Source organism: Cygnus atratus, chromosome 1 (assembly GCF_013377495.2).
Source record: "Cygnus atratus isolate AKBS03 ecotype Queensland, Australia chromosome 1, CAtr_DNAZoo_HiC_assembly, whole genome shotgun sequence".
NCBI classification, from domain to species: domain Eukaryota; kingdom Metazoa; phylum Chordata; class Aves; order Anseriformes; family Anatidae; genus Cygnus; species Cygnus atratus.
The window spans coordinates 161,815,849-161,840,350 of NC_066362.1; the positions used below are offsets into that span (position 1 = coordinate 161,815,849).

General features: G+C 36.6%; 1 protein-coding gene across 4 annotated transcripts in view; it reads left to right on the forward strand.

Annotated features, from left to right (window-relative positions):
• Window positions 1–10,930: 10,930 nt before the first annotated feature.
• Window positions 10,931–24,502, forward strand: part of LOC118257338 (uncharacterized) — a 33,271-nt gene continuing 19,699 nt past the window's right edge. For 3 of the 4 annotated variants that reach the window (XM_035565190.2, XM_035565192.2, XM_035565189.2), the window contains exons 1-2: window positions 10,931–11,046; window positions 19,355–19,516. In XM_035565190.2, the coding sequence (XP_035421083.1) occupies window positions 10,933–11,046; window positions 19,355–19,516 (276 nt within the window). In that variant the 5' untranslated portion in view covers window positions 10,931–10,932. Of the gene's footprint in view, window positions 11,047–19,354; window positions 19,517–20,490; window positions 20,611–24,502 lie in introns of those variants that run through there. The other variant, XM_035565191.2, reaches the window with a different exon arrangement.

Sequence of the window (24,502 nt, forward strand, 5' to 3'; positions counted from 1 at the left end):
GTGATATGTCCTTCTACTCTTTCCAGCATGACTCTTTGTGACATTTCTGTGGTTCTAAAAATAGGAAGTCCTTGAATGAATATTTGAAGGGAAGTTAGATACAAGCTCAGGACTCTAGAAATCTTCTTTCTAAATACAAATCACAGAATCACAGAATCACAGAGTTGTAGGGGTTGGAAGGGACCTCGAGAGATCATCGGGTCCAACCCCCCTGCCAAAGCAGGTTCCTTAGAGCAGGCTGCCCAGGTAGGCATCCAGATGGGCCTTGAATATCTCCAGAGAAGGAGATTCCACAACCTCCCTGGGCAACAAAGATTTCTATGTTTCTATTCTTCATCTATCTGTTGTCTAAAGACACGTAGCTCTTCAGATATCAGACATGAAGCATGTATTCAGTGTTAAATTAATATTGTTGTCTTCAAGTGTTTACTGCATATTTTATTTGGCTATTTCCACCACCACAAAATCAACCAGCTCCTCTTCCCTTCCAAGGAGAGTAACTCCCATCATCAACTCATGCTACTTACCTTATTGAGGTGCACAGTGGATGAAAGAAAGAGTAGAATGAAATTTTGTGGAGAAAGTATGGCTCATTCAGCTTCATCTCAGTATTCTTTAAATCCTTCTACACTATCCCCATAGAAATTCATGTGCAAAACCCCTCACTTTACTGGTACTTTCAGAATACAAAAGATACCTTGGATTTTTTTTCCAAATGAAGTCTTGCCAATTTCAAACCCTTTTTAAAATGCTGATTAACTTCATCCAGAATGTAATTCCATCTTTGTGGCTTGCTTTTCATCAAAATCTGTTGTAGAAGCAAGAAGTACCCCAGAAATATCAACAAGTCTTACTTGTGCTACAATATTATTATCATTTATTTTAAATCACCTTTTCAAGTATTTTTATTTTAAATCACCTTTTCAACTGACATGAGTTTTGGTTCTAATTCTTGTTAAGACTCTCTTCTTTCTCTTTTTATCCTTCCCATTTAAGGAAATGCAGATATTGGACTCAGCTGACACTTTCTGTTGCCTTCTTTTTGTAGTAGTCCAAGCTACAATAAAGAGATGACAACAGCATTGCAACAATGTGTGGAACTTTTACTTCAAAATCCAGTAGGGATTTTAGGACACTTAGGCCCAGGCAGAGGTCTCGGATACCAATCTTTCAAAAAAAAAAAAAAAACTTGCTTCACTGGTCCCAGTAGTTCAGTCTTTCATGTAGGAGAGTAATGTAATAAAACCCCCCAAAGTCTCTGAAGAGTAATTGAACAGGTAAAATTTATCTGTGTGGAGAATATATTAGCACTGAGATAGGATTGGGATGAGAGATTTTTTTTTTTTTACTTGCAAGACATTCACATTATTTCATGTTCTAATTATGATCATATCAAAAACATGATGCAATGTGCTATTACACTGCTGATATAACTGAATGATATATCTATATATCTCAATGATATATAACTCGATATAACTCAATGATATGACTTGGCACAGTACAAACGTTTTCAGTTCGGTCCTGTATAAACAGAAACATTCTATGAAAGTGTAATCTGAACTATTCAAAGGGGGGCACAAACATGAAAAAAAAAAAGGGAGAGGGAAAAAAATTATATATATAAATTTATATATATTTCTGTTACAGTATGAGACCCAGAGGTGACCCATATACAGTCTAGAGAAATTGTAGTTAAGATGTGAATTTTGCTAAGTACTTCATTCTGTCAGGAAAGAGCAGACTTACAAGCAAAAAACAGTTATCAGAAAATTTCCGCTGACAGATAACTTGCACCACCAGACTAGATGATGGGTATTTAAAATACCTGTAAGACAGCTAACCAAGAATATCTAGCAATGTGTCTTGTTTGCAATGCAGTCTGAAACTATCATAAAATCATTTATCTATTTCTGTTTCACACAGATTTTCACACTGTTTCAAAAGCTGCTCTAATTTCATGATTGAAACTGCAAACAGTTGACAATGTAGTTCTGACTAAAATTGCTAAAGCACAGATACTCAGATTCTCAAGTGATATATATTTTATATATTCTCTAAAATATATTTGCCTGCCATCAATAATATCCTGGTTAATACTGTTTTCCTATATCTCAGGCCCATTTTTGGACTTTTCAAAACTATAAATTGCAGGGTTTTCTTTAAGTGTTTTGTGGAAAAGTAAAACTAAAAGAAAAGCAAGAAAAACATTGAAAATATGTTTAAAAGTGGTTTGAATTTAAAATATTACTTTTTCTGTTGAAAATACAATACAATTACTTTTCATTGTTAACATCACTATTTGATTTGAAGTTTCACTTCTGAAGAAAAATTGTGATTTTCATTATTGCACACTGCCTTAGAATATCATAACTGCATTTCTGTTTCTACTTCAAATTCAACTAATATATTTATTTATTAATGCCATTTTTTCATCTGTTGGCTCATTGTAATATAACAATTGCTGCAGAAAACTAAATATACTCATTAGTCTATATCATTCACAAATAATCATAAATTATTCAAGGTTCTGTTTATGACATGGGCAAAACTAATCAGTTGTTGATGAGTTTTAAATATCCTTTTTAGCTGTACCTTTCATTGGTTCTACATAATGACACACAAAAAGATTGGAGAAGTAACATTTTTATTTATATCAAGAGAGCTGATGGACATTAAATAATATTGAAAACTGAAAAAACAGAACAGTTTAAATTATTGTTGTGCTTACGCTTGTCAACAACAAAAGGAAAATTAACGAGGGTATTTTTTGATGTACTCCTGAAAAAGTACAAATGAAATATTTCAAAAGCAGTAGATGGCTTAAAAGGTGATATACCACATCTGTTTTCCTTCTCTCTGGACATTTCCTGTCTCTTTCCACAGACTATGAAAAGTACGTCTTTTACTTTAAGATGCTGTCGAAGGCAAATTTACACCAACAGCTTCAGGAAGGTTCAGCTCATGTAGATTTAAAGATGGGTTACAGTTGCCTAGACATAGCTGTCTGTTTTAATTTGAGATGCAAGGTATTATCTGAGACAAAACTTGCAGATATCAAACAGAGCCTTTCAGGTGTACCATTCTTATTTACAGCAGGACTTGAAGCCCAGGCAGGTTACCCAGGAATGCCTAAAACAACAGTGGATAGCCCTGTGTGGATAACAGAACTGAGTGCAGAATATTATCTGCATGATTAAAAATAATTTGATGAATTCTATTCCAGCTTTTCAGGCTTATTTCCTTTTTATTGTTTTTAATAGTAAGAATAGTAATAATATTTTTAAAAGCAATATGGGAATAGAAGAAAATACCAGAGAGATTCTAGCAAAGATGAATATGAGGAACAATTGTTTAGTTCTTTGTTTGAGTAGAAAATAAGACAGGAGATTGTCACAACTGTCACTGATGTAAATCATATTATAGGCAGCCCTATAAAAGCCTTGCACAATGCATGGTCAAATACAAAACCACTCTATTTTACATGATATAGTTCTTTTGAAAATTCAACAGGATTTTGATGTCTTTAGCAGTTATAAAATGTTTTTATGTTTAAAATGAGGGACAAATATGAACCTTAGCCAACAGTTTGTCCAGTTGACCAAGAAGGCCAATAGCATCCTGGCCTGCATCAGAAATAGTGTGGCCAGCAGGACGAGGGAAGTGACTGTCCCCTTGTACGCAGCCCTAGAGAAGCTGTACCTTGAATATTGTGTTCAGGGTTGGGCTCCGCACTACTGGATACTGATTTGCTCAAGCATGTGCAAAGAAGAGCAACAAAACTGGTGAAAGAACTAGAAAACAAGACTAAAGAAGAACAGCTGAGGTAATAGTGGTTGTTTAGTCTGGAGAAGCTGAGGAGCTGAGAGTGACCTCAGAGTGACCTCATCACTCTACCACTACGAGAAAGCAAGTTGCAATGAGGAGCCTGTTGTTCTCTTTCCTCCAGTGACAAATGGCAGGACCTAAGGAAACTGTCCCAAGTTGCACCAGGGTAGGTTTAGACTGGACATTAGGAAGAATTTCTGGACAGAAAGGATGGTTAAGCACTGGAATGAATGGGCTTTCCAGGGATGTGGTGGAAGAACCATGGATGTGTTTAAGAGCTATGTGGATGTGGCACTAAGGGACATGGTTTAGTGATGCAATTTTGTAGATCAGGTTGCTGGTCAGACTTCTTCTAGGTCTTTTCCAACCTAGATTAGTCTATGATTCTATATTCAAAGTGAGAATAAAAAGAAAGTGATATGTTTAAATCAAGCTTTACCAATTGCAAGTCAAACTATTTACAATATTTCAGTATCATTATGGTACTGAAAACAGTAGAATAATTTAAGGTTCAATTGGTCTTTTAAAGGTTTCTGGTTCTGTTTACAGACGCTTCCATTATCTAGAACTAAGAAGTTCAAAAATAGGTGTGAAAGTTACATACAGAATTTAGTTGTGCATAAATTACCATTGAGAAAATATTTTTGAACACTAATTTTTGTATGTAGTCCTTAATACTCTGTTTTATGAATATACAGCCCCATCCCCTGTTGAATTTTCTTCCTTATTCCTTGTGCAAACTTCAACATGACAATTTAATATTTTTATCATTGTGATTTATCAAGGTTGTCAAAATTTCCATAATCAGAACTACAGATGCTTTATTTTCTTGTTTTTCCTCTTTTTTGTCCATTTGTCAACAGAAACTGGTGTAAAAAAGTCAGCACTGAAATAAATGAAAACAAACAAACAAACAATAAAAAAACATAAATAGTCATGGCCATAATGTAAATAAGATAGCTTTTCTTTACAGCCATAAGGTAAAGTGGAAAATAGCCAAGAGAAAATGTTTATTCTTTGTGTGGAAACACGTGACTTGCTTATGATTTGCTAGTTATCTTTACCACTGAGAGACCCTTCAATTTAGAAGTAGAAAAGCTACGAAGAATTTATGAGTTCCTTCCTTCACTATGAAGGACAGTAGGCTAGACCTGTCACTGATTCACCATGGGTAAAATTTAGTCTACAAAAAGGAGCCAAAACACTTTTGTATGTATCATTCAAACTCAATTTCAGCCATATTCTAAGGGTTTTAATTGAAGTTAAGTGGAACATGGTCTTTCTTTCACATTTTCAAAATGGACTGCACTCCATCTGAGAATATCCTAATTCCATCTAACACAAAGTTTTATATGGTGCTCATCATTGCTGCATCTAAGCAGCACTGCATTAAAGGCAGGAGTAACATCTGTGCTGTGTGAGTTCTGGCATCTTCTCAGATATATTTGCAAGGCAGTTGTTCAAAGCTATGATTTTCAGAAGTTTATAGGTACGTATGAATTTTGTTTTTCTATTTATTGCTTCATATAATAAAGTTGTAATGTAAATTGCAGAGACAAAGTCAAAGAAAAGAACCTTGAACTCACTTCAGAAAGCAGTATTTTTTGGGATGCTCCACAATTTCTTTGTGAAAATTTTTTCTAAAGAAACTTCACACCTCAAAAAAATGGCTTCTGGAAAACTAGAATAGGTCACTCTGAGCTCTTGGCTTTTCACTTGCTTTTCTTAGGACTTGAGGCAAGCGCTGCATCCAGCACTTTGCTGGGCTCAGTGAAAATGACAACTACTTTCAGATCAGTAACAGCTCCTCTGTTTGTTCAGAGTACCCCTTCTACTTCTCCTTCCACCGATAAAGGTCCTTGACACCTTCTTCATAGTGTCCCATGTGTTTTGTCACCTTTCCTTGGCACATTTCAGCTTCTGATAATTCTTACCACTGCACTGATGTATCTCCAACTCTAGATCAAAAAAATTAGCTCAATCCTGCTGAAATACATCCCACATTCAGTACTGGGCCCTTGTTAATAAAAAATCACAGGTCAATGCAAGAGCTAAATGAACTCTGTAGATACTTCTACTCATGCTTTTATTCAGCACTGCTAAGATAAAATCACTATGTCCAAGTAAGGCATGTGGAGGTCAGACCTAAACTTGACAGGCATAGAGGGAACTGTGAATCATCTGGTGATGCATAAAGAATGGTTGCAGATCAAAAGCATACTGTGAAATGTAGCAGCAGTTCAAGATTGCACCAGGAAAAACACTTCCTGCAAGTAAGCAAGGGGTATCTATGTATATCAGCATTTTGCAGATACTAAATGAAAGTCAAAAAGCTGAAACGTTCAGAAAAAGGAAGCTTCCCTCTCAGAATGCTTAATCAGCTAGGGAGAGTAATTGACCTTTATCTGCTCAAGCATAACCTTGGCTGAATTTTTCCATTTAATGCTCTTTTCTTCCTTCTATTCCCATCAAAACATTCCTTCTTTTCATATAGACTCTGCTTGAAAACATGGTCTATTAAGGGTATCCAAGGAAGGAATTTAGTTCTTCTAGATATTTGAAAATGTTATAGGACCATTGAAGCTTGTTAACTTTACAAGAAAATATTAGAATAAAGATCCCGTAGTTGCAAAGGTCAACACAAGAAGAAAAACAGCTAGTGAAAGAAAACCTCTGAGAGTGCAGCTAATAGAGGTAGCTAACAGATGCAGCAGTTTGTGCAGCCCTCAGGAACCAAAGAAAGATGGTTAATATTCAAGCATCACTTCCTCCAAGGTCAAGAGTCGTCCATCTCAACCAAGAGGAAGTCAGGCAAAAATGATGAGAGGCTGGCACAGATGAACAAGGAGCTCCTTGCCAAACTCAAACATAAAAAGGAAGTATACAGAGTATGGAAGCAATGACAGGAAACCTGGGAGGAACACAGAGACATCGATTCCTTCTTAGATGTCAAGATGTAACCCACTTTTAACAAAACTGAGTAGCAGCAGAAGTAACAATAATCAATGCCATATAAATATCTATTTTCTAGGACAAACAATTCTCATTTTGCTTTCCTTCATAGAGGAAAAAAAAATGTTTTTATATTCCCTTTTTAAACAAACTGCAATATATAACGTGAGTGGTTTGGAGATATGTTTGTACCAGCCTAAAAGCAAGAAGCAAGTGCTGCCTGGTCATCTGACTGCTACCTGTCTGGTAAGAAGCTGAGATAAAAATACCATTTTACCGGATGCATTGAAAGCATTTGCTTTCAGCTACCATTGTCACAAAACTAGTAGGAATGTCCTATCTTTTAGCCTTTTTGTTAAATTTAGCTGCAATTGGCTGATGGACTTGCAAGTCATAGATGAACTAGCTTATGGATAGCGCAGTTTTATATATTCCTTTTCATTGCAAACACAAATCATATCTAAATAAATAAGAAAAGCAAAACATGCCATCCAAAGGGGAAAACACAAATAGTAACCACCAGAAGAGCAAGCAGCTTACATAAATTCAAATAGAATTGCAAATGTAAATGCAAATGCAAAAGAGAGAGAGTGTGCCAAATTGTCTCATAGATGTCTGGTGAATTGCCACAAATGTTAAAGCATATATGACATTTTCTTTTCACATGTTTGGCTAAATTTAACACAGCACTTAAACCCCATATGACTACATTTGTTTAAATAGTTCTAGTACCAAATGGAAATAAATGCCTGAGAGAGGTCTCCACAGAAGAGGACTATTACTCTTGTGTTTGCTTTACAAAAGTGTAAAGACATTTTGGAGGACATTAAAGATAATATGTGTGAAATAGGCTTCTGGTTGAAAGAAACAGCTTTAATGCAAAATTACCTTTTTGTTTATGAAGCCGTATTTACATTTTTTCCTAAAGTAAGTGATACAAAAGTGTTTGACACCTATCTCCCATCTTGGTTTAAATATATCATTTTTTAAAAAATATATAAAGTCTCTTTTGACTAGAATGGTAAAAAAAAAAACAGCTAGATTAATTATATAAATGTTGATGTAGTAGCATAAATTGATGTTTTCCATTTCCCTAAATGTTGCAGTGGCTTCTTTTACACAAATGATAAATTTTCACAGAAAGATTTTTTCTTTTATTTTAAAATAAGAGATATTGAAACTAAATACAGAATTTACTTATATTTGTTTCAGCCTTTTTTGTTCTCAGCAAACTCGTTTGGAGAATGATTTGTCTTTTTGCCACAAAACGCATAAAAATTATTATCTATATTTTCTTCTTTTACATTAGGAGACATATCAGTTCATATCTAAGGCAGCTTTGATCTCATCCTTTAACCACGTCACTATTTTGTGATTTTCGAGTGTTTCAGAGATCTTATAGGCACTTCTTTATCTACCTTATTTTCTAAACTTCTCTCTTTCTTCTAAGTATAACATTAAATGTCAAGAGGTTTGTTATCTAACCATATACAAATCTATTCCATATAGTTTTAAAATATTAATCTTTGTAACTATTATTTTTATTTTCTATCTTATGTGTCATAAGACATCAATACCTAAAACAATGCCTTTGGGGAATTTTTGTAAAAAAAATCATTTATTTTTTTTCCCCTTGCATTTATAAATGTTATTCACATTGTATTATTTTGTACATCTAAAGAAATTTAAATATATCTAATCCTTCCCAATTCCTCTTCCTCTCTTCTCATTGCCTTCTCTTTTTACCCTCTTTCATTAGCAAGAAAAAATAGTCTATAACAACTCAAAATTAAAGGATTTTAATCTTCTAGCCTAAGCAATACAAATGCATATTTTCAGCATCAAAGCACTCACCAAAATTTCCACAAGCAGATACTATATTTTCTCCTTGTATTGGAATCTCCATTTCTCCAAGATTGGATCTAGTGTACTTCATTATCTTTGTCACAAGTGTAGTCAGCCACCCTGAAGAAAGGAAGTGATAATTAGTGTAACACTATGTGAAAAGAGAGTATCTGCTCCTTTAAGGATATGTGGTCAAGAGCCTTTTCCAAGACAATGTGGTGGTTTTACCTTGCTATGCAGCAGCTGAACTCCAGTATGACCACTCTCTCACTCCCCCTCCTCAAAGGGAAAGGGGGAGAAAATATGATGAAAAGGGCTCATGGGTTCAAATAAAGACAGGGAGATCACTCAGCAGTTATTGTCATGGGAAAAACAGGCTCAGCAAAGAGAGATTAATAGAATTTGCTGGCTATCACTAGCAGACTAGAACTGTGAGAGACTAAAAGCAAACTAAAAACACCTTCCTCTCATCCACGCTCTTCCACCTCCTCCCCCCAAGTGGCTCAGGGGAATGGAGAATGGTGGCTGTGGTCAGTGCCTAATGCTTCATATTCGCTGCTCCTTCACAGTCACTCTCTGCCCCTGCTCCACATGGGGTCCCTCCCACGGGATGCCGTCCTTCCCAAACTGATCCTGCGTGGGCTTTCCACAGACAGCAGCTCTTCAAGAACTGTTCCAATATGGGTCCATATCATGGGAACAGACTAGGCCTTCAGGAACAGACTGCTACAGAACAGATCCCCATGGGCAGCAGCTCCTGACAGATCACCTGTTCCACTGTGGGCTCCTCCATGGGCTGCACTGTCGAGATCCACTCCACCATGGTACTGCCGTGGGGTGCAGGGGGACAGCCTGCTCCACCGGGGGCCCCTCTGCAGGCTGCACGGGAATTTCTGCTTTGGTACCTGGAGCACCTCCTGCCCACATTCTTCACTAACCTTGGGATCTGCAGGGCTGGCTATCACTCCTCACTCTCCCATCTCCATTTTTTTTTTTGGTTGGTTTGGTTTTTTTGTTTGTTTTCTTTTGTTTATTTTATTTTGTGCAGTTTTTTTTTTTTCCCCTTTCTTAAATATGCTCTCACAGAGGTCCAACCAATATCACTTATTGGCTTGGCTCTGGCGAGTGGCAGGTCCGTTTTGGAGCCACCTGCAGCTGGCTCTGGTCTAACATGGGGCAGCTGCTGGGCTCTTCTCACAGAGGCCACCCCAGGAACCAACCTGCTACCAAGTCTTTGCTACACAAACCCAAGACAGAAAACAAGAGATAAAATAAAAGAAAGAGAGGAAGTGATGGGAACCAAGTCTGGTCAGTCACATTATTTTATGAGAGCAGGTGGGAATGCAGGAATGTTTATGCCAGCAAGGATAAGTGAATACGAACCTCTAATCTGGGAGACAATCACAAGGAACAAACATCCCAGTCACGCTAACTGGTGGGCTGAGAAGCTACAGGACTCCTTCCAGGAAAGATAAACCTTGCAACTGATAAGACAGCACGTGAACCAAGGGGCCCGGAGTAGGAGGGTGCAGGAAACTGCAGAGCTCTGAAAACCCATGGGGGTGTACAGGGGAAAGGGGAAGCAAGAGGAACTAAGAGGTGATGTAGGTTAAAAAAAAAAAAAAAGTGTAAAATTGTTGGCTGCATGTAGTTGTAGCTAGTCACTACGCTCATCTGGCCAAGCTCTGCACCTGATCACTACAGTTTGCCCTATCTTCTTGTATTTCCTCATTAAATTTTCACTCTCTGTATTCACACTCTGCAGTGTCTATGTGTGCTGCAAGCACTACATGCCAGCTGCTGGTGAGAGGTAGCATCTGTGTGTGTGTGTGTGATATCAGTGACTGGAGTGAGTGGGTGTCTTCGAGTCACTGTTGTGGGAGTAGTGTGTGTTCCCAAACCACTTGCTGGGGGGGGGCCATTGGGGGGGGGGGCCATTGGGGGGGGGGGGGGGGGGGCCACCAGCACGAGTGAGGCAACTGCAGAGCTCTCCACCGGTGTCTGCTGAGTCACTACGCAGTGAGTCACACAGGCCTGGTGCCAGCTCCTGGGGGCTGAGTGTCTGTATCTTTCCCAGCCTTGTGTGTTGGGTGTCTGTGTGCATTCGCTTAGCAAGCTTTAAACTAGATTAGCCAGAGAGGAGTGAGGGCCTCGGGTCCAGAAAAGGGTCTTAATAGGAAGGGGAGGGTGTACATGCTGGTACTGCCTGAGGGATTTGCAAATGTGGTGTGCATAAGGAATGAGTGTTTGAGTTTGTATATGTTTCCAGGGAACTTTAAGATTGACTAGCCAGCAAGTAGGTGACTCATGAAGTGGGTAAGAGGTCCGGGATCAGGGCAGGGGTGCTGGGTAAACAAAGGAGCTGTGGCAGAACTTGAGGAATCCAGGCAGGGGGCTGAACAGACACAGGAACTGCGCAAGGTACACAAAGGATCCCTGAATGCATGTGTGTTTGTGAGTCTAGAGCGTGTTGTGTGTGTGCCTTCGCTAATGAACTTCCATCTCTACCAGCCAGAGAGGAGGAATGGGACTCAGCTGTCTGTCTGTTTTACATGAAAGCTGTTGGAAGCAGCCCTTTAGCTGGGGCAGCCTGTGTGACCAGTCATGTTAGTGTCATGTCTGTCTGTGTGTATCTGTATGACTCTGGGATAGGTGTTCAGCTTTGCTACTGGCTGAATTTGCAAAGAGGAAAGCAGAAGCCATGTTTCCCAGGCTGGGCAGAGACCCTGGGTCCCCAAGCACTGGTCTAGGCCCCCGGAATCAGGCAGGAGTGGTCTTTGGCCAGAGCAGCTGGAGAAAGCAGCTGCACACTTGGTTCTTCTCCTCCCTTAAGAATAAGATGCAGTTTTGTGTTATCAAATCTCCATAAAATTTAAAATTATAGGTCATTCAGCTTTCTCTGGAAACTTAAAATTACATAAAAGGACACTTTTTATTCTTATATGCTTTTTCTTACTTGTTATTGTTCTGTGAAATCTACATATGTTGCAATCCTGAAAAAGAAATATAGAAAAAAAAATTAAAACCTTTTCTGTGTTTTTCCTTTCATAGGTTGCAGAGGCAATCTGGATTTGTGAACAGTTTATCTATCTATCTATCTATTTATTAAAATTTGTAAAAGCACCTTATGGTGACTGAATTTTCTGACCTGCAGAGACTTACAGAACTTTCTCTTGTTGTTGTTTCCTCTGAGTATTTGATTTGTTGGATCTATGAGGAGTCTTACAACAATTTCATTAAGGGTCAAAAATCAAAATAAATCATTAAAACATTTGGTTACTGTAATAGAGGAGCTGTGCCAAAATCAGCAGACTCTATAGAAAAGCATTGAAAAGACAAGGAAAGCTAACCATCATGACATGCTATATGCCGTGTCTTGCTGTGGAGAACAGGCACTATAAGCAGACATAACCAGTACTGCAAAAATACAAAACTTTTCTTACAGCTGTGTCTGAAACACTTGACTGTTTTCAAATGGGAATATAAACAATGTATGGAGTATTCTCTTTGCACTGTCAGCCATGGCAAACAGCAATTGTAAGACTTTTCCCCTTGAGCTACAAGTACTTCCAAAACCCACCACCTTCAATGGGAATTTTTACACAGAAAAAATAATCTTCTTTCAAAAAACAAGACATTGAAGATGTATGGCATTATTAATAATTCTTAATACAAATTACAAAAAATACAAATACACTATTTACTGATACATAAAAAAGAAAACTTAATTCTTTACAGCTAATAGAGATATAAGTTTATGTTCATAGGAAAACAAATTTTGTACTGAGCATAGAGTTCTAAAGATATTATATTGACAATTTATGCTGTATACTAAAAGTAAAATTAAAACAAACAAACAAACAATCTTTCCTATTAGCTGTTAACAGAATAGTCTACCCAAACACATAGGCATCTATATAAAATCTCAAAGGATCAAGGTATCATATACAAGAAAGACAATAAGGGTGATATAGTTAAGGGTGATATAGATATTGTTAGGTGTGTGTTTTTTGAATTAGGATGTGGTTACTGGAAACCTGGCATTTGTTCTTTTTATTGTTTATTTTTTTATGGTGCCCTTGGTTGTCTCTTCTGGCCACTGGTTCTGCTTCAGAAGAGCTCAGGTTTCCTCTAGGAGATTTATTGATAGGTACTTGTAACCATCTCTTTGTAGGCAACTAAGTCCCAAACCAGCAGGTAGTACTGAATTCTATCCAAAGTGCTTAAAAATTAGGTCAAATTCAATCCCAGAGTTCTGTTTCAAAGGCCAACACATCTATTGCCAAATCAGTCTGCCTGAACTTCCAAAGCATTGTTTATCCTTAAATTTCCCATATTTTTCCATTCCACATTGTTTATTTTTTGCTTAATGCTTTATTTTTGTTTGAAAAAAAAAAAAAAAAATTTAGCTTAATGTTGTTTCTCTGATATGTAAATAACTTGTCAGGTAAAAGTCTTTTGGATATGCAGATGCATGAGGGCAGCCAGGCATAAACAATATAAATAAACACAAATTGTATTTAGGTTGAACTAAAAGTCAGGGAAGATTTTATATACAGAAACTTCAAGTTCTTAAATAATAGTCGTTTTTTACCTAAATGGGGGTCTTTTTTTTTCCTTTCTCTGAGAATTTACTAGTTTGTTGTCTTTAATTGTACTAAATTACGTACTAATAATGACAGATATTTTCTCCACAAGAAGACACACTTTTTCCTAAGTGTGTATGAGATTTTCTAGAGCTTTCCATATCTTTTGAATCAGGAGACAAAGGCACTTAACCCTTATCCTGAACTCCATGGAAGAAATCACTTTATAATACTTTCTTATGCCTGAAAAAATAATAATAATAATAAATCCCCAGATGTAAAATGTAACGTTTATTATCTGGGCTTTTCACACAGTTATGTCTGTACCTGAAAATCATTTACTACTAAACATTTTCTTAAAAAACATGGAACAAATGTTTTGGGTAAGAGGAATAATGGAAAAGGATAAGATATGTGTTGATTCAGTCTGAGTATAAGCTTTATGCTTATGTTCTAGCTATTCATCTGGGCAACCCAAGAGGAAATATGACACAATCAGAGTATTAATAAGCTTGCCTCACAGCCAGTTACTCTAGTAAGGAAGGCATGTATTTAAAACTAAGATTTCCATCTCCCACATGTAGGTGTCTAAACATAAATTTCTAAATATAGATGTTTCCTTAAATGATGGAATTATAACTACTGTAAATGTGATTCAGTTGCTTCAGCATGGATCACCTGGGATGTCACTGAGTACTCCCTGGATTACAGAAGGGTTTTGGTGTGTTCTACAACACAACACATCTGTTTTACACAGCTAGGAAATCTCAGATATCTTAACCCTTACAAACTCACATTAAAGCAATTCAGTTGTTCCTTCACTGCCCATTACATTAGTATAGAGAACTAGTTTTCATGCTGGCACCTGCAACTATACATCTCTCCTAAGCTTTTGCAATCTCTATATGACATATTTTTAAATATAAATAGGGAAAATGTGGATTTTCCTTGACATATCTTTACATTCTAGCTGAGTATGATCGTTACTTCGTTATTGTACCTGTTATCTTTATTACTGTATTTCTAAGAGAATCCTAGACCCAAATGATAACAAGTAGATACAGAATCTCTGTCTGACTCCAAACTTCACTATCACATACTGGGGCATTTGCCTTAGTGGAAACTGTGCCTTGAAAAGTGTGTAGTATGGGCTTACTCATTCTGAATGTGACCAAAGCCTTTGGAAAATAAGTGGTCTTCCTGCTATGCTTGAAACATCATTTCAGATACACATTGGACAAAAAAGTTTTCTGCCTCTGGGCATCAAGTCCAAAGAGCAGATGAGGAAGAAATAATTCTGATGAGATTCTTCTTTTGACCTTGGGTAACTGAAATACAAAGATTGATAAATTACAGCTTTCTGGCCAGCATAAAGTGTTCCTCTACTTAGTACCACAGCAACTGAGCACATTTTACATATTGTTACTAAATCATCTCAAAATTAAATTAGCATATTGTGTATTTATTTATTTTTTTGAATGTGCTGTTCAAAATGGCCATGATGGGAGTAGCACTTTTATGGGTAATCTGACTGAATAAATACAGCTGCATATTATGAAGCAATACTTGATTTATCTGGCCACAGCAGGCACTGGCTTCATTTCATAAAACAACAGCCAGCAAAACTTAGCTAATACAATTATTTTGATGCTTTTCTGTGTTGGTGCTGTTCATCTGAGAAAGTTTTACCTGTCATTTTCTTTGCAATAGAAACTTTCCAGTAAAGCTCAGTTTTAAGGATTTGGGCAGCATTATTATTACTTATTAAAGTAATAATTTCCAAAGTTGGTTCATGGTGTTTAAAAAAATAAAATAAAACACACAATCATGTACATTAAAAAAAAAAAAAAAAAAAAAAGGTTTGGTCCCTGCCATAAAGAGCTTACAGTCTAAAAGGTACTTATCTTAAGAGGTGAGAGAAAGGTTTCATTAAAGGATTTTTAGATGCATGGAAATGCATTATAAGTGTAAGTAGAATAAGCAAATCAATCAGACTAATGGCAAGCAAATGTTCTTTAGTTTAGTTTTGTTTTGTTTGAGGGGCAATACTGCTCATTTCAAGCAACTTTTGCTTTCAAGCTTTTGATTATAAAATGGCTTAGGTCTTCTTTCCATGTTGCATAGCTGCATCAGTGACAATCATTGCTTCTGATCTTCCCTTACATCTACAATGCAGCCAGAAAAGTTGATTGTTTGAGTCTGCCTTGGTTTGAAATGCAGTTGTAGAAGAGCAGCTCATTATAGCAACCAGGGGGCACAACTCCATGTCAGACCAGTCACTGTGGGGTTGCAGTATGGACTCACAGGTGGGCAGAGGTCAGTGTTTCAAATACTGACAAAAATAGTGACATAGTGACAAAAAACCTGTCTTGCCTCCAGATCCCATGTGCCAGACAGGGTGGGCTAACCAGCTGTTTCTGACAGGTGACACTCAGGCTGCAGAAGGGCAGTGCTGCTATACGGTGAAAGTTCAAGTTGCCTGCTTTGTGACAGAAGGATGAAAGAAATGCATTAATGAAGGGATACACAGCTTCTTTGATTTTTTTTTAGAAATTTATTTCAGAACTGAATATATTAATATAAAATTAATTTGGTGAAATAATGTAAAGGTTACAATAAAAGTTTAAAATCATATATACAGTATGTATAAATTATATAAAATAAATATGCCATAAAAAAAACCACTCAGAAAACAACATTTAATATCATCCCAATACCTTATTTGAAATTTTCTGTTGCTATGGAGGATGGATGTTAGGGCATTTAAAGCATTTCATTTAACTTAGCTGACTCAGATTTTTATTTAGTTAGTTAGTTTGTTAAAGAGGAACTATTTCGGAATCTGTTTGTTATGGGGGTCCTGAAACAGCACAACCATCTTGTTCAGTGACCCATTTGAGTTCTACCTCTCACAAGAAGAAAAAAAATACAGCACTTCTAATGTTTTTTACTTCCAAATCTGCAGTCAGAACATTTTGATGGCACCTTTAAAATGCAGCCTGTCATATATTTATACATCAAAAAGCATATTCTACTTTCTAAAATTTCATACAATTTTGCCACATTTAAAATAGTATTCTCATTTACAGCAGTGCTTAAATACATTGACCAAGCCTTAACTAAGCAACACAGAAGATTATCATGACAACCATGAAAAAATACACAGGAAGTCATGTTAGCAAGAAAACAAAAGCAATACAAGTTAAAATCAGAACGCTTTTGGGGGGGAGAAAAAGACCTCAAAATCTTTCGTACTAAGTGACTGAATGATTCATGGCTTAAAGCACTAGTGTTATTAATCAGTATCAGTCCTGTTCTGCATTTGAGATTGGCAGGAAATCAGAGCCTGGATTCAACAGAGCAACTTGATCCAGATTAGATTAGAGTCTCCTAGCTGGCTGAGAAATACTTCACACGTAGTTAAACTTGCTATATTTCTCTGCTTTTCTCTGTACTCTAGAGGGTAACAATGTTTACTCTTTTGAAAACTCAATCTCTTACTGAACCTTGATCTCAACTGGGCATTCCATCTTCACTTGCTATATCAAAAAATAAATCAAATATGCTTGTGCAGAAAATGTTATTTTTTCTGTTCCCTTACATCTGTCAAAGCTTCCCAGTTGATCAGAAAAATAAAATAAAGTATATGCAGAGAAACTGGATATGGATATAATTTGGAACTAACGCATTTAGAGTGGCAGAAGATTTGATGCAAGGGGATGGTTAGGACATCACTGTAGAAAAAGTTAAACTGATTCTACAGACATTCTGCTTTGGGTCTTTTAGAAGGCATCTGATCAAGAGCATGTTTGCTCCTGTTCAAAGAGCAATAATACCAAACAAACATTTGGAACCAAAATGTTTCTTGTCGTTAATATTTCTATTTTATTGGTTTCATCATAAAATGTTAAGTCTGGGGTTCAAAAATTGTGAAAAAAAGTAGGTTCAAAGTAACTTAGTATTGGAATAGAAAATCTTAAGAAGATAGGATTTTTATTATTAAATATTTTCCTACTTGACAAGAAGTTAGAGAAGTTAGACCCCTTTATTAGGAACTAGTGGATAAAAGTTTGTTAGAAAACCAAAATCACTTGCAGTCAAATCTGACTGTAAAAATATATAACTATGCTAGGCCCCTTTTTTTTTTTTTTTTTCCATTTTTTGTTTTCCTGAAAATGTGCATGAAGAACTGTTCTTTAGTTCATATTTAAGAACATCAACTGTAGCTTATAGAAAAAGTTTAGCATCATTCATTTATATAAGTTTTTATATAGATGTCAAAACTACATAATTACAACAGCTATCCTAGAGAAAACAATGACATTTAATGTAGGTTTCATATGACCAAATGTGGATTTATACAGTATTAGGAGCTGAATCGGTTGCTTAAACAGAGGTATTTAATGTTACTAGAAAAGCCCTATCTGGCAATCAGCTTTGTCTTCAGAAGGGTTTGGGTTTTTATAGGTTTTATCTGTCAGCCCTAAGCAGGTGCCTTTGATACTGTACCAAATTTCACCAGCTTTCTACTTTTGATTCACCTGATAGTTACCTACGCTCTACAAATGGGAGTTTAGGTAACTGGGGCTGAATTTAGCTAACTTCAGTGTCACCTAAAACTCATCAGCATATCTCTACTATCTGCTTGGGGCTAATAGATCAGGACCAATATCTCCTAGAAGAGGAGCTAGATGCGGTAGAATACACTGGAGTGTCTCATATGATACCAGATGTCTACATGTAGACAACCTGGTTAAGCTGCTGTTCTCTACCTTCTAGATTACCATGTGTTGTCTTTTAATGTGTTACAGTTAAATTTAAAACAATATAAATAGAGCATATCTGGTCAGATATAAAGCATATTTTAAACACTGGCTATGGAAAAATGTTTAATATAATAATACATTATTTATAATGTGAATAAAATATCTTTAGAAGCTGTAGTAAATATTTTTCTTTCTTTGAAATACAAAAGTGATTTACATACATAATGGAAAGTCTGCCATTTAGTACAGAAAATATATATATTATTTTTTGTCATGTTTATAAAGTTTTGTCTGAGTACATTAATTCTAGAAACTCTTCATCTAGTGCATTACAGTCAGAAAGTGGAAATTGTTTCAGTTCCTAGCTGCCTAACATATGTCAGAGTTTGCTGTTCTGAAGCGTATTCTGGATTATCACATCTTTCAGGCGAAAATATTAAGGTAAAAAGAAACTGGGAAGTTTTACAGGCAATTTGTTTGCAGTCATCACTCTACTCAAGAACCTTAAGTCACATGATGTACAGTCTAAGCTGGCATCACTCTGTGTCGCTCCTTGTATTATGGTTTTAATTGCATTTTTTTCCCACTTTTATATTTTACATATGCTTAATTAGTGGAATAACTATTATAAATTATCGATATTTAGCTTCTAGATTATGAATAATTAAGTATAATGAATTTTAGATCAGTAATCTTTTACCTCTTTTCGATTTGTATCTGACTCGGTGAATGAATGATGCAGAAGTTAAGGACTTCTTTTAAGCCACCAGTCCCACTTTTGAAGTTGGTTGACTTCAAACAGCAGTATGATTTTTAAATGATTTGTGATATAAGGCAACAATTTAAGAAAATGCATGCAACAGAATAAAGTCTTCAAGCGCAGTGGAAGCTAAACCTTATGAAGAGGACAAATTTTAATTGACTCATGATACTGGTCTCCAAAAATTTTCAATAAAATAATTTAATTCGATATTTTGAAAGTTTTGCTTTGTTTTGATAGAATACATCACTAATGATTTAGAATACCATTTAGTAAGGAGAAAGATAACACCCGCAGTCAGATATCCAGAGGGGTGTGTTTGTGCAAGGACAACTGTCCCTTTTGGAAATGCAACACTTTGTAGTACTTTCTGGGTTGAGACAATTATTGTATACTACAAAAAGCTGGTATTAGTAGCCTGACACATAAAGCCATTATGTTCCCACATGTTCACTTTCCTTTTACGTTACTGAAATATTTCCTCTTGCACTGAAGGTTATAGCATAGCTAACGGTCTGATTTCTTGCTGATTGCCACCTGTGAACACTGCATATTGAAAGAGGAGATGGAAATGTTAAAATAAAATGTTCCTAACATTTAAGCATTGTTTTTTTCAGCCCTCTATTACAGAAGGCTTCAGGACATTTTGTAAGAAAGACATTTTTTTCCTTCAAATACTGAATGAAATAGATGGAAGAGAACAAAGAAGACATATTACACTTGCTGCAGAAGGCTTAAAAATTGAACAACAGTCTGCGGAATTAATATCTATTCAATTTGTAAGTTATGTTTATTTGTTAATTTCTTAATTAATTTATTTCCTTCTAGCAATTCCTATTGCAGGACCAGAAGGACACAAGCAAGGACTGCATTACAATTTTCACTGACTTTTTAGGTGGAATGAGATTTATCTTACATAACTTTAGACAGGTGTAATGTAGATGTCTATATCTGACTAATCAGATAACCGTCACTGAAGATTTGCTGAAGTCATTTACTGAATATTAAGCTCTAGTAGCTCTTTCCCCGCTCAGCTATGGCTCAAGATTATCTAATGTTACATTATTCCTGTATTGTCAGTGGTCAACAGGCATAACAGGTGAGTAGGAACAGCCACTTCCTGATTGCATCTTGGACCTTGAGGTCTGGATCACAACCTGATATGGGAAGTACCAGAACTGTACATTCTGGAAGGTACTGGAATGGCAGGGTGGAATGGTGGAAAATAACAAAGCTGTCTTATCTGAACCGTGATCAGGATGGAAAAGTACTAACAGTCAGTCATCTCACGGCTGTATACATAGTGTCCCTAAGCAAAGAACTCCATGAGCTCTTCAGGGATCACAGTGGGCTGTGACCTTCAATCTCCCCCTGAGCTGGGACACCTTTCAGGTGGAATGTCTGTTGGGGCTGACTCGTCAAATAGTTCCTGTTTCTAATATAGCAAATATTCTAATATAGCAAATTCTTTTGAATAATTATGTTAAACTGGCTGATGATTAAGTGCTGTTAAAAATCACACAATCTAATCCCGTGATTTACCATAAAATATTAATAAATCTTAAATTGCTCCTAGATCAAAGTTTTGTAAAAAGCTATTCACAAGCTAGTGTTCATCACTAAGTGTGTGAGTCCTTCACTCACTTTTTAGCAAAAGTAGATTTGTTTTAACACAGATTTGTTGCTGATTATGTAACTATGTGATTGAGTTTAATGAAGTGATTAAGCAGCTAATCCTAAAAAACATTTCCAGGCACATAAAAACCAAGAAAATTCTCAGGAGCAGTCAGTATGTATTCACCAAGGGGAAGACACGCTTGGCCAACTTGATAAACTTCTATGATGAAATCACAGGGTTGGTAGATGAAGATATTGTCTACCTGGAGTTCAGTAAAGCTTATTTCTCTGTCTCCTGTAAGATCTTCATACACAAGTTGTTGCAGTATGGACTGGATAAGCAGACAGTGAGGTGGCTTAAAAACTGTTTGAATGACTGTGCCCAGGGGATTTTGATCAGTAGCAGAAAGTCTGCTTGGAGGTCAGTAACAAGCAGTGTACCCCAGGGGTCTGCACTGGATCGAGTCTGGCTTAATGTCTTCATTTATGATCTGGCTGGTGGCACAGCAGGTACTCTTAGAAAGTCTTAAGATGGCACAAAATTAGGGGGAGCAGTGGATATGACAAAGAGTTTTGCTGCCATCCAGATGGACCTTGACACACTGGAGAAATGGGCCAGTAAGAACATCCTGCTCTTCAACAAGGAGAAGTGTAAAGTCGTGCACCAGGGGAGGAATAACCCCAGGTACCAATACCTGCTGCTCTACTTATCTAGAAAGTAGCTCTGCAGAAAAGAACCTGTGGGTGTCCTGTTGGACACCTAGTTGAACATGAGTCAGCAATCTGCCCTCGGGGTAAATAGGGCTAATGATATCCTGGGCTGCATTAGGCAAAGTATTGTCAGCAGGTCAACGGAGGTGATCCTTCCCCTCTACTCAGGATGGGTAAGGCCACACTTGGAGTACTGTGTGTAGTTCTGCTCCCTTCTTCGTCCCTCAGTACAAGAAAGATGTGGGCATACTTTAGAGTCCAAAGTGAGGCCACAAAGATGATTACAGCACTGGATCATCTCTCCTATGAGAAAAGGCTGAGAGAGTTGAGATTGTTTACCCTAGGAAAGAGGAGGCTCAGAGGGGATCTCATCAGTATATATAACTGAAGGAAGGGTGCAAAGATAATGGAGCCAGACTCCTGAACATCAGGAAGCACTTCTTTGTGCAGATGATGGAGAACAGGAACAGATTGCACAGAGCAGTTGTGATGTCTCCCTCCTTGGATATCTTCAAAAATTCCATGCTTCAAAATATTATGAATTGTGAAATTATAATATGAAGTTTCTATTAAAACGTGTATATTCACACATTTTACTCATCTATCCCAAAACAAAGTAGATCCATCTATTTACAAAATATTTTAGAAAACTAACAATTACAACCATGAATTTATGAAGACATGAAGTTGTCGTGTTTTAAATTGTTAAGGATCTGGAGGAAGCACTGTTCACGCTGATCACATTTGCAAATTACAACAAAATGGGTTGACCAGTCAGTACATGGGCAAGGCTGCCATCCTCAGGGGCTGTATAAATTCAACAAAGTAAAATGCAAAGTCCTGTCCCCAGGCAGGAAGAATACTAAGCAGTGATACAAGCTGAAGGGACTCACAAGGATCAGCAAGTCCAACTCCTGGTTCCACACAGGACTACCCCAAAATAAACCATATGGCTGAGAGCATTGTCCAAACACTTCTTGAACTCTGTCAGGCTTAGTGCTATGAACACTTTTCCTGGGGAGCCTTTCCAGTGCCCAGCCACCCTCTCAGTGAAGAACCTTTTCCTAATATTCAGCCTGAACTTAACTGTGTTGCAGCTTCATACTGTTCCCTTGGGTCCTGTCACTGGTCAGCAGAGAGCACAGCTCAGCACCTGCCCCTCCACTCTTCCTCGTGAGGAAGCTGTAGGCCAACATGAGGTCTCCTTCCTTCAGTCCCCCATGAGGTATCCTCCCTTCTTGGCTGAACAAATGAAGTGACTTCAGCTGCTCCTCATACGTGTTGCCCTCTAGGTCCTTCACCATCTTTGTAGCCCTCCTTTGTAGCCCTCTCTAGTAGTTTTATGTTCTTATACTGTGGTGACCAAAACCGCACGCAGTACTTGAGGTGAGGTCACACCAGCACAGAGCAGAGTAGTGCAATCACTTCCCTTGACCGGCTAGCAGTGCTGTGCTTGATACACCCCAGGACATGGCTGGCCTTGTTGTCTGCCAGACTGTGGACTCATATTCAGCAGTCATATTAAACTTGTGCTGATAAGTTTTGAATTAATCACCCCGAAATTGTTGAAAGGAAAAGATGCTTAGATTAATGTAGCAAATTTAAATTCCGTGGGATTTGTATGTTAAAAGTTTTGCCAAGGAGTACAGTTTCTTTTTTTATTTTTATTTTTATTTTTTTTCTTGATTAAGGTCTATATGGACTTTCAGTATTGCAAAAGGATGATCTTACACCTGTTTTCCAACTGCTAATAGGTAAAATATGAGGCATGCTGTTTCTTTGATACAGTTCCCAGAACAATCTTTGTCAGCATAGTTATCCAAGAAGAAGCACTCACATATTTATCTTTATAAAAGATGGTGAATCACAGTGAAGGAAGTCAGCTTCAGACAAATTTGAAGCTTAGCTGTATGGAGATATTTACCAATTATATACATAGATATAATCTGCTAATCTCTCAAGCTTTTTTCAGATAGGTGTTGTCTGAGCACTGAATATTACAGATGTTATTTTTAGCACAATATTAGACTATTAGGTGCATCCTAAAGCCTCTTTGGATTGTATTTTAACAGACCAGGAATTGGCAGTTTTAACTACATTCAACCACACTAATCTATGCTTGGTTTGTGTTGATTGTAAACATACCTAGTTTACAATTACTTGCTTTATTGAATACTCACATTTTCACCCAATTCTTTGAAAGAATTAGAAGAATAAGCATGCAAGAAGAAATAAATTAATAAAAATTGGCACTTCTGGTGATTTGCCATAATAACACAATAGAAGAAGGGGAAATTGCAAAGATATAAAGGCTCTCTCTCAAGAATTATAATATAATTGAAAATAAAATAAAATAAAATAAAATAAAATAAAATAAAATAAAATAAAAAATAAAATAAAATAAAATAAAATAAAGTATAAGAAATTTTGCATTTGCAGAAGAGTAACTCTCTCACTAGTCTTTCTCCCTCTAGGTCTCCATGAAACTGAGCTCATTCACACTGTAAAAGAATTAAAAAGAGTAAAGCAAAAAAGAAACAACAGCGATAAAACTCAATTTTTATTTGATCCACACTTTTCTGGAATATTAGGAATTAATCTGTTGGGTTTAGTGCTGTTTTTTTTTTTCAGATTTTTTTTGATACTTTAATTTTGTCTTGTCATTTGTAGTAAATTTAAAATAAAAAATGTTTTGTAGTGAAAAAGAAAAATGTCCAGCATTCAGTTCCTTTGTATTTGCCTAAGACTTTTTATCATGTTACAGACAAGCTAATGAAAATTTTGGTGCCTTAGAGGTGTATGTTTCTGGCATATTAGTATTCATCAAACATAACAAGGAATTGCAGGAAAGAAGAAAAAACTATGTAAATGCTTGCATATTTACAAATCATACAGTTCATAATGATAGGGAAATATTTCCTCCTTGAATTTTCATGAGATTAAACTCTCTCAAAGCAGGATGGTGGTTGCCCAGGTTGACCTATGTATCTAAGAAATTAAAACACTTGCTTAAGTATAACTAGGTAACTTCTTTAGTAACCCCAAACTCACATACCTGATATGAAGTCTCCAGTCTGTGTATTAAAAATCATGCCCTTCTTAGAAAGGACAGCTCTGAATATAGAAAATTAGAAACTGCAGGTCATAGGAACTGCTCCATTTAGCAAGTGTAATGAGCTATCCATCCCAATTACAAACACAAATCATGATCAGTTTCTTGGCAGAAGAAAAAGAATTTTAAATTAAGAAAACATGAAGAACACAGAAAAAACAGCAGGCAAGATAGCTTTGCAAAGGTATAAGCAACTAAACTGGCAGGTGAAAGACATGGGTGAGTAGCTTTCAATAAACTGTATATAGCACAGAAAAAATAATCTATAGAAAGGGAATACTGAAACCATTGATGAGATCAGCAAGTAAAATGAGATAAGAGAAGG